Source organism: Haliotis cracherodii, unplaced genomic scaffold (genome assembly GCF_022045235.1).
Source record: "Haliotis cracherodii isolate W230 unplaced genomic scaffold, xgHalCrac1.p SCAF_4, whole genome shotgun sequence".
Taxonomy (NCBI): domain Eukaryota; kingdom Metazoa; phylum Mollusca; class Gastropoda; order Lepetellida; family Haliotidae; genus Haliotis; species Haliotis cracherodii.
In genome coordinates this window covers 16,049,673-16,061,250 of record NW_027266297.1, presented here as the reverse complement: position 1 = coordinate 16,061,250, position 11,578 = coordinate 16,049,673, and the positions used below count along the sequence as shown (strand labels likewise).

Below are 11,578 nucleotides of genomic sequence, written 5' to 3'. Positions count from 1 at the left end.
CACGTTATTGTCAACATACTATCACAATAAATACCCTGGATCCATTAACACTATTTTTCATTTGAAGGTGAGGTCAACATTTCTCATGACGTAGCACAGAATTTCTCTAGCTAATGAATTATTTAATTGGGTCGCTTTTCTTTTTTTAAGCCTTATTTAATTTGAATAGCAGTCAACCAGGCCATATAGGAAATGGGTCCAGGGTAGGTATCATAATAGAATGGAGATAAAATACCCATGATAATCGTGGATGATTTACATTTAAATGCAGGATGTTTTCAGGGGTAGACTAGGCAGGGGTTTCACAACTCCCGTCATCACTTACAATGTGCAGTACATCTTGCCATGGGTGCCATCAGAACTCAAGCACCATTCATATCTGACAATTGTTTAGGAAACCTTATTTAAACAATTTCATTCACGTTTGTGGGGCAATGAAAGAACACCAGCGTGAATACTAAATGAATATTCTTGTTAGAATTCTTCAGCAAACCATGTTTGTGGCAAGAGGCGACTAACGGGATAAGATGGTCAGACTTGCTGACTTGTTTGATGCATGTCATCGTATCCCAATTGCTGAGATCGGTGCTCATGATGTCGATCACTTGATTGTCTGGTCGACCAGTGAGGGGATTTCCGACCCAGTACCCTGATCCTGCAAAGTTATCAACCGTCAGTTGGGGCAAAAAGTTCATGGCGACGTCGGAACACCCTTGCACTCCCATCAGCTCGATGTGGCATACATAGGGACTCGCTGGTTACGCCGCACTCTACGTTCTTGACACCACTGACGTTGCAACCGACGACGCTGCTGCGTCAAAACAACTCAGGCTGTCTGGCTCAGAGGCCTAACTCATGAGGCCGATTCCGCACTGTATATTAATGTGACGTTACTATGATGTTGGTACCGATAGGTGTGGCATAACTATCCGTTACTTTGATGCTAACTGATACCCCCACGCTCGCGAGCGCCTTATGAACCTATTCATCTTAATATTATTAATTTTGGTAGCAATTGACATTCAAATATCGTTTGTGCTTTTGTCTTTCTTATATGTATATCAATTTACATACGCCCTCCTTTTTTTGGTGTAGTATACTATAAGTTGTGGCAGTATCACGATGGGTATGTCTGGTTTTATGCGTCCGCGTTAGGTTATACTACGAGCCGGAAAATGCAATATATCCTGTCTCAAGACATTGATATTGAGATTAGGGAAACGATTTAAATATATCACTTATCTGATTTAGAAGTCTAACAATGTCTCTTTGAAGTCAAAGCAACATATATATTAATTTAATCGTTCATTGTGTGATGTTGGCTTGTCAGCAGCGACTGACTTTGTTACATTTGACTTCAAAATCGCCGCGGTAATTTTTTTTCTATGAGATGGACTAAAACTTGTTGTTATATTAAAAAAACATTAAGATATTTAAATCATGAACCACCCCTAGCAAACGAGTTAACTGAAGCATGCGTAAAATATTACCGCACCACTATGATTCTGTACAACTTTACTATCAGGTCATATAGCACACGTTTATTCGCCGCGAATGTTATTTGCTCTCGTAAATCAAAATTATATCATTTCCGTTGTCATTGTATACAAATTATACATGGTAACCAACATGTGTTAGTCACGTTTAAGTCGAATCATTCGACTAATAAATAAATGGCTGATAGGTATTCGGGGGTTCGTTCGTCACACCGAGTGCCCGGGTTCAATTTGTGAAGCCAATTTCTTATGTCTCTCACCGTGATTTTGCTGGAATATTGTGACGTAAGACCATACTCACTAACTTGTTGAAATTCTTGGTTATCGGAAAAACTACCGTCTCTCGAGCAACCTTTCCTTTTATTGCATTGTTATAGAGGCGTAACAATGGAATGACTAACCCCGCTTGGTAGTATGCTGAGCACAATTTCAATCACTGAATTTTCTGTTCATGATCGTCAACTCGACTATTTACAGGCCGCCATCTTATAGTCGGAATATCGCTAAGTATAAGTGAGATGTTACTAAAAAAAGGAGACTAAATTACTGTGCATCTTAAAAAGTTTCTTAAATAGTCGACATTATATTACGTGCTTTAATTTACTTGTCAAAATATGAAAATAAATATTTTACGCCAACTTCCACATGACTAGATGACACCTTATTACCGGATTAACGCACTTCCCAGTGAATCTACGTGTGAAACTGAGTGAGTTTTTAGCATATAAATCTTGGATAACACATTACAGCATTAATTGAAAAGGATGTATTTGTGAGAAACACACTGTTCGTCAAACCCTATAGGGTCACACACTGCACACACTTTGACAGAGGTATGTTAATCTGAAACGAACGCGTTTCACAGAGGAGACTGAACGGGTCTTGGTTTTTTGTGTTAAGTATATTCAGTTTCATATAATATTTGGAAAATATTAAACGGAAGATGAATATCTACATGGTATAGGGATAAACGGCATCAAATCCTTTCACGAATGCTAATATGAATGTCACGGAGTGTGTGAAAATATACAACAAACACAATTTTGCCAACTGGATCCATCATTTTGTTTTGTTATTCATTCTGTGGACTATTATATATTATATCATTTTAAACCACAATGCTTTCATTGACAGCGCGCAACAATGCTTATTGTTGGAGGCGACTAACGGGATCGGGTGGTCAGGCTCGCTGACTTAGTTGATGCATGTCATCCATCCCAACTGCGTAGATCAAGCTTATGATGTCAATCACAGGCATGTCTGGCGTTAAACAACAAACAAAACATTGACAGCGCTATTTGCAATGACGTGTGGTCTCAAATGTAAGAAGAACTAATAATTTAATTATACTGATAACTTAACATTTATTATAATTACGATACGGTGGAGTATTTATAGGCGTGTGCAGATTGGTCAGTCGTCTTTATATTCACCACAAACCACTTATGATGATGATATGTTCTTCCTCTTTCAAACTGATGTATGTTTCTAATTACGAATGAAATATACAACATTTCGCCTTTAAATAGCTCGCGTTAAAGATATTAAAAAATTACAGGGCATAAGTTTAAGTTTCGAATTTGATTAAATTTGAAACCCCTTTGGGGTCGTTCATCAACCCCATTAACTGACTATGTAGAACTCTTTTGATCTAACAGAAAGACACTTTTTTATATAAAAAATGAGAACATGATCGGAGTTACTTTTGCCTTAAACTATTATTGTGCAATATTATTTGGGGAAGTAAAACACTATTCACTCACTGACTCGGTTTCGTTTCAATGAATGAAACAAGAGAATAAATATTGTCTAAGGGGCTAGTTTATATAGTAGGGGCAAAGTTTGAACGAAAATAAAAGAACAGTCGATAGAAATTTACGTACCATCGTTTTTATTGTTATGAGCTTGGAGTTTTATGCTGATTTGTCGCTTGTGAGTCATAGGTTTTACAGAAAACCATTAATTCCTTAATAAATGGGAGTAACAATTAGAACTCGCATATGCATAATCCGTTTTTATTTCTAGAAATATGACAAACTACGTTTATTAGTTTAAACATAAAAAAGAACGAAGATAATCGCGTTAATTTCAAGTTAATGCTATTATACAGTACGCTGGTTGAATAATGTTTGATATTAAAGTTAATATAATGAAATTATTGTGCCGCCAGTGGCCGAATTATTTGCATGGCCGTCACTTCATCGCCTTTGACAGCCTTGATGGGATATTCTGCCGCCGACGTTCACATGTTCTTCGCATTATAATGTACGGATGTTTACATGTGTAAATATTGCCCAAGGCCTTTGTTACATAATTGATATTTCTTTCCTAATGCATAAAGAAGATGAAAGACTTGAACATCGAAAAGCACTTGAGTAGGTTTAGACACATGATCGATCGCCAAAATAAGACGAACGGGTGTTGCCACGATCCAAGATTTTATCAAAAGCCTGTGCACATCTGACTTCCACAAAACATGCTTAATGTATCAACGATCTTTATGCGTTGTGCGTATAAATCATTTGTTGGCACTGATCTGTTATTTATAGAATGCTCGAGAAAGATGAGCTAGAATTTGCTTGTTTATTATTCCCACGCCAAATACGAGGGGGAATTCCCAGTGACGTCACTCTGACGTCAGAGGGATTTTCTGCTGCATGAAAAGATGGCTGCTAAGGTTAGAAGGGCATGGTGACGGACTCACGTGTATTTGGTTACGGCGTAATCTGACGGTTATGTGAGTGGAATCATACGCTTGGCTACCTCGTCATTGTCTATCTTGGCCTCTTGCTTCACACTGTGGCATAGAGTTTTGCATGATAGCTATATGAACGCTCATACACAAAACATTTTCTACGCAGCAGACGGTTTAGCATAGGGCTTAGTGTAACGGACTGATCACAGGCACAAAGGCATTGATTTGGATACAACTGACTTGAATGTGACAGGTTCAACGTACAGGCGGTAACGCTTCCGATTTTATTATTGTGGTGATTAAGCTATTGAACACCTCTCTCCAAGGAGCCCACGGCGAACGGCGGATCGAATTCTAATACACACGTTGGTATGAAACCGGGAGAGCGGCCCATTGCCAAGGTAGATATGGCGAGACGAGGAAGCGAGCCGTCCATGGAGGGACAACAGACGAGCTACATGCTGTTTAACAAGCAAAACTATGGCCTGGAACTACTCACCCGGCTTAATGCTTTCAGGGGCGAGGGTGCCTTCACTGATGCCATATTGTGTGTCGGACAGGAAGAGTTTCCCTGTCATCGAAATGTCTTGGCAGTAAGCAGTCCTTATTTCCGCGCCATGTTTACAAGTGATTTGAAAGAAAGTAGGGAGGCAAGGATCCCCTTCAATGATGTTTCACCATGGACTTTGAAGAGGGTCATTGACTATGCTTACAGTGGGCGGTTGGAAATAACAGTAGAAAATGCTGAAGAGATGTTGGCAGCTGGTGGTCATTTCCAGTATCCAGACATAGTTGGAGCTTGTTGTGAGTTTTTGCAAAAACAATTACATCAGTCTAACTGTTTAGGAATAGAAGCCCTCGCTCTTCTTCATGGAGATGACTGTAAACAGTTACAAGAACAGTCAAACAAGTTCACACTGGAAAATTTCAGTTGTGTTGTAGAATGTGATGAATTCTTGGACCAACCTGTAGATCGGGTTATCACCTATGTTTCAAGTGATTTGATAGATGTGAGAACAGAGGAAACTGTACTAGATGCTGCCTTGAGGTGGATCAAATATGATTTGGATGAAAGACAAGTTCAACTGCCACATTTGCTTGAACATTTACGTTTGCCAGTGTTAGATATCAGTACACTACAGTCAATGGAAAAAGATCCCCTCATCAGAGGCAATGAAAAAAGTTTGGAAATGGTACATGATGCCATGGAACAACATGAATCTATCATCGACCAACATGGGCGCCGTAGACGCAGCATGCAGAATGCCCAGATCCACCCAAGACCATCAACCGTTGCCAAGGAGGTGCTAGTCGTAGTTGGCGGAATCAACAGCTACATTACTAAAAGTGTAGAAATGTATGACTTACAAAAGAATAAGTGGATGCCTCTGCCTGATTTTCCAAAAGCAATGTCTTGGTTTTGTGTAGGGGCAGTGAACAACTCTATTATTGTTACCGGTGGGATTCTGGATGGTCATATTGTGCCTCACGTGTGGAAGTTCGATGTTGTCAAAAGAACGTGGCATCAAGTTGAGTCCATGCACAAACCTCGTGCCCACCATGCGTCAGCTGTGCTAGATGACTATCTGTACGTCATCGGAGGAATAACGGATGGCAACAATGTCCCTGTGGACATTATCGAACGCTACGACCCGTACAAGAACTGCTGGACCAAGGTAGGGGAAGCCAACTTTCCAAGACGCGAGTCCCAGATCGTGGCCCACAACAACACACTAGTTGAAGTCGGGGGATTGCAAGGAGACGCCAGGGTGAAAACAATGGACAGTTACTTGTGCGCCAAAGATCTTGTCAAACCTGCAGGGGAGCAGTTTATTCTACCAGAAAGTATCCAGTTCTCAGAAATTGTTTCCTTGCACGGAATCTTCTACATCATATGGGAAGACTCAAAGAAAGTGATTGCCCTAAATCCTCTGAAACGGACATTCCGGCGCCTGCCCGACATGCAGCATTGCCATCTTCATTGTTCAGCTGTTGTGTTAAATGAGAAGATCTATGTGACAGGAGGACAGGTGGATGGAAAACCAAGTAACGTTGTCGAGTGCTACGATCCTGTCGCTAACAAGTGGACTATCGAAAAATCAATGATCGAGAGCCGTGCTTTCCATGGATGTGTATGCCTTCAGATGTGCTAATATTCACACCCTGATAATGATGTCATATATTCTGACCAGGACGACTGTGTGAGAAAAGTGTTATCTCAGATAATGTTTGTTTACATGTGAGGTGTGATACTTTGTGTGCTTGTGTAATGGTGCTTTCAAACTCGTAAAAAATTTGTTGTACAAACTTTTCATTGGTTGTGAATGAGGAGTTGAATACACAGAGATCAGGGTACAATATGTTACAGCTGCTGAAGCTACAGGTTACTTAAGTCTGTTTCAACCTATGAATATGATTATCGTAAGGGATGATAAAAAGCAGGTTTAGTTGTACTATCAACATGATCAATATAATATAACTTGACTCTGGTCATGCTCATTCATGGTCAATCGTGTCTTCTGTAGGTGTGTTATTGATCAAAAATTTTAGTATCAGTATGTCAACCCAAAGTTATTGCAATAATATATCAATACATCATTTAATATACAAATTAGTTATTCCGTTTGTGTATAGATGAAAATTACCAATGTAGACCTGCAATTAATCGTTAATAATCAATGCCAAATATGAACTTGCTTGATCCATAACATGTTTTGACTTGAATTAATTTTCTGCCTTTTCATTGTCCATCTTAATCATGGCAATCTTTATAAAAGTAAACATTTCATTTGGAGTGAATTATTTATTTAGTACTAATATTCATAAATTTGTATTGATATAGCATCAACATTAAAAAATTATCACCGATACATCAATATCACGATGACTTCCTTTGTGTGTTATTTGGTTTTTCATAAGCAATACATTGAAAAGTAACTTCAGAAGACAAAAACAGTTCGTTTTTGTTACTGTCATTTCCAAGAGAGGGGTTTTCATTCATATATGTGTGAGCTCGTTGTGAAGAACACCTGTGTGTAATTCTCAAGATAAGCACAATATGTTAAGCCTCACTTTGTTATCTCTACTTTGAAAAACTTACATTTCACTTGAGTTGACATTAGTTCATACCCTTTCAATCTGCTCATCTATAAAAGCTAAGTGTGGCCAGTACTGTTAGGGTAGGATTTGACACTACCAGGTGTCTGAATGAAACTGCTCAGTGTTAAACATGTATTGACATATATAAGTAGGTTTATGAAAATACTTTAATTTGATCAACAGAAAATATTTCCTACATGATTACTGGAATTTCATCATGTTTATGAAAAGAGTTGTTAAATTTTAAAATAAGCTTGAAATACTACAAGAATAGACTTGAATGGTGCAGTTATGTAGAAAAATAGAATTTTATCAAAATGATAAGGAATGGAGAGCAGAGACCATGTTAAGAGATTAAGTAACATTAAAGGAGATCATATTATTTCTTCAGCTGATTTTGATATTGTTGATGTTTGCTTTGTTATAGGCCTTTTATAACCTTCAACCTGTCAGGGACCAACATCTAGTTATCTGGCGAGGGGAGACAGGATATTTTTTGGGGTCACTGATTTAAAACATGCAGTTTCTTTTTTGAAAGGAGGAGCCAGACAATGTTATTTTTTACCACCCATTTATTTCAGGACATCCAGCAAGGGGGTAGAACCAGGGAAAAAATATTTTTTCACAATAGAATCTGAAAGAAACTGTCATTATTTTTTAAAAAACCATCCTAACCCCCTCCCAGGAATATGAAATGGTTTGTCCCGAAGTCTGTACATGTTGGTTAGCTCTGTGCTTGAATCTCTTTTTACCATATGTACTGAGAATCTCGCTTGTTATATTTTCTGAACATTTTCTGTGCTTTGCATTCTTGGCCACAACAGTGTAAACTTTCATATGAAATGTTGGGCGGTTGGGTAACCTAGTGTTGAAAGCATTAGCTCGTCACACTGAAGACCCGGGTTCGATTCCCGACATGGATACAATGTGTGAAGACCATTTCTGGTGACCCCGTCGTGGTATTGCTGGAATATTGCTAAAAGCGGCGTAAAACCATACTCACTCACTCACTCATTGAACTGTTTGAATACATGCCTTCGTGGCACTGTCTTTCTCTATAACTGTTGCATATATTAGTTCTTAAAGTTACAGCAAAAGTTTATATCATCTTAAGCTTTATTGAAGTAGCATTTTTGTTTTAAAAATACACAGCAGTTATCAGAGATGAGAAAGATAACTTTACTCAGTATTTGAAGGTGAGCTTCTGTATCTGCGGCTTCAAATGTTATTTCAACGTTGATCATACTGATATAGATAGGCATTGACTTGTAACTGTTTATGTTGTAGAAATGTTTATGTTGGTGAAAAGTGTCAAAGACACATTACCTGTTTAGGGAAACTAAGAAATATGTAATGGTTATTAAACATGTTAAATGAAAAAAATGATTTACGGGTAATATAATTCCATCTGAATTGTTCATAAAATGAAGAATTCCAAATACATTGATCTTAACTTTGTTAAGCAGTATATGGTAAATGCAATTTATTAACTGTTAAACTTGATGACACTGACAGTTATGTGTTATCTGCTGTTTTTTCTTGAATAGTCAATGACATTGATGAGATACAGTGATGGTTCAGATTTTAAAAACTTAAGATTTCAATTTGTTGACTATTTCAATTCACAGTTCTTATGAAGTTATTGTTCAAGTAGTTGTTGCTGTTATCAAAGATTGAGGAACGACATGTATTTCGAAATGTACAAATTGTTCCTTTACCTCTGTTCCTGTGTTTCTCCCGGTACATCCGTCCCTGTATATAGGTCGATGTTGAACTGTTTAGTGGAAGAATAGTGGGCCATGACACACAAATTCAATTTATTTTGAAAGCATGCTAAGATATTTTTTCCCTAAAAGTGTTAGTTGCTTACATTGAAATCAATCAAATATAGATGGATGACACTTGATATGTTGGATTACTGGTTCAACTTTTACAGACATATGCGACACTCTGAACTGATGTGTAGGTAAGGGTTATATACTAGAGACTGGATTTTATAGTTTGCATTCAGCAGAGTTGGCTAGTCCAAAGCCAGAGTCTAGTCAAATTGTATTCGGTCTAGAAAGCTTAGATTAAGATGCCTAAATATGGTAATGTCTCCCCCAGCCCCAAATATGTGCGTTTCCGGTTTCCCGACTGACCCTAATCCGGTCTTTGACCCTTAGCCTTTTTTCTCGCTTTTCGAGTTGCACCTTGGCTTTAATCACCAATGACGGTATTGCCCATACATTCTTTTGTTGTGCCTCACTATAGATAGACTAGTCATTATCTTTATTGGAAATCAGGCTTTTACAAAAGTACAGCCTAAAAAAAAAAATTTAAAAGGAGGAAGTAAAAATCTGTAAAACAATCGAACCTACTTGCCCAAATTTTTGATAGGCTGAAATGATGGGAACACACATTTGAAAATGATTCTGCCATACACTTTTTCATGCTGGACTGTATAACTATACTATACAAACTATAATTACTCAAGTACTAATCATTGCAGGTAGGTTATTTCTTCTGACAATGATGCTGCTATTTCACAACAGATGAAATACAATATTTATTACATCTAACATTTGTAATATGAATAAGAAATACCAGTAATGAATTATTATTTTTATATATTACTTCGATATTATATCCTCCTTTTTTTTGAAGAGTATATGGTTTGCATTTTGACAGATGCAAGTTACAAGAGTTATCTAATTGTACTTACATTTTGTACTTACCCGTCATGATTGATATGGTATATATTGTATCTTTGATGTAGTGTGTATGTAAAATGCATTATATTTTCATAAGAGAGAGATCTACATCATATCTATGGATTCAGCTGTTTATACTTTTTGTAACACTGCACGTTTTATTGATGCCAAATTTGATAGTCAGTTTTTATTTCTTTGATTTGGACATAAATTTTCAGATATGAAATACGAAAACAATCAAAATTGAACCTTTTGAATTTCCCTGTATTGTCCTTTAAATTTTACTCCAAGAATTAGATGCTTTATTTGTTTTAAACATATTTTATTGTCCAAAAGGACAAAGAGATTGGGCACAAGTGATTCACTTTGTGCAGCCTTCTCCCTATTTCATGCTTTGGGACCCCGGAATATATTCTCCTGTTGCAGCTTTAAAGGTCAGTGTAGTTTTAATGGTACTGAAGTATCTCGGTATCACTACAGAGTTGGTGTACAGTGGTAAGATATATTAGCTATTTTTCAATGCAATTTGTTACAATGTACATTGCTTGGGTTGTAAAATCTTTGAGATATTATGAAATTAAAACAATGGAAGTACTTGCAAAGAATTGTTTTGGTTCACTATCATGATGCAGAAGTGCAACATGTTTGTTTTTATTGTGTTTGGCTTAGCCATGGGGTTAAATGGTCATTCTGAAAAAAGGACAAATAACACCTCATTCAAATATTTAGAGGCCCTTTGATATAGCTGTAATATTGCTTACTGGGGTAACATTGCCTATTGTGGATTTGGGTTAGACTTAATCCCCAGCCAACTATGCTAGTCATGAAGATGACTAAATAGAACAGGTGGTCTTCATCAGTGACTTGGTTGATTGCATGTCATCAATGACGTGAGATCTTGCTGAAATCAATCACAGTATTTTCTGATTCAGGGTCGATTATTTACAGGCCGCCATCATGTAGCTTAAATATTGCTGGGTGTGGCGACAAACAAACATTCAGGAACACACTTGGAAGATCAGGAACTGAAGAAAGAGTGATACATCTCCCTGAGACCTGTGAATATCTGGGATAGAACAGGACTTCAACAACCCACGCTTGCTATAAAAGGCTACTATGCTTGTTGTAAGAGATAACTAAAAGGATCTAGTGGTCAGGCTTGCTGACTTTGTTAATGCATGTCATCGTTTCCCAGTTGCATGGATCGATGCTCATGATATCAATCACTGGATTGTCTGGTCCAGACTCGATTATTTACAGACCTCCATCTTATAGTTGGAATATTGCTGAGTGCTATGTTAAACAGCAAACAAACAAACAACATCTCCGTGAATGTAAATAAATAATAATAAATAACGTGTGGGGACTTCGTGTTAGAAAAGGAACCCATTGCCCACGTTTGTCACAAGAGGAGATGAATGTAGAGACCAGGTGGTCAGACGTTGTTGCTCTTGCTTCATGTTATACCATGATGATGGGGTAGTGGTAAATGACCTGTCGCTAGTTTGTTTGGTCAAGACTTGCATATTTTCAGGCATCTGTGGTATAGCTGGAAGATTGCTGACTGGGGTTAACATTCACTTTCAACATGTCCA

At 37.6% G+C, this 11,578-nt stretch overlaps 1 protein-coding gene across 1 annotated transcript; it reads left to right on the top strand.

Moving 5' to 3' along the window:
- The first annotated feature begins 4,161 nt into the window (after positions 1–4,161).
- LOC139478952 (kelch-like protein 21) lies at positions 4,162–10,569 on the top strand. The gene has a single exon (XM_071261670.1). The coding sequence runs from the start codon at positions 4,563–4,565 to the stop codon at positions 6,342–6,344; it is 1,782 nt and encodes a 593-aa protein (XP_071117771.1). The 5' UTR covers positions 4,162–4,562; the 3' UTR covers positions 6,345–10,569.
- The last annotated feature ends 1,009 nt before the right edge of the window (positions 10,570–11,578 follow it).

Bases quoted from the DNA above. Each gene is read 5' to 3' on its own strand.
- LOC139478952 (XM_071261670.1), top strand. From the start codon at position 4,563: ATGAAACCGGGAGAGCGGCCCATTGCCAAGGTAGATATGGCGAGACGA.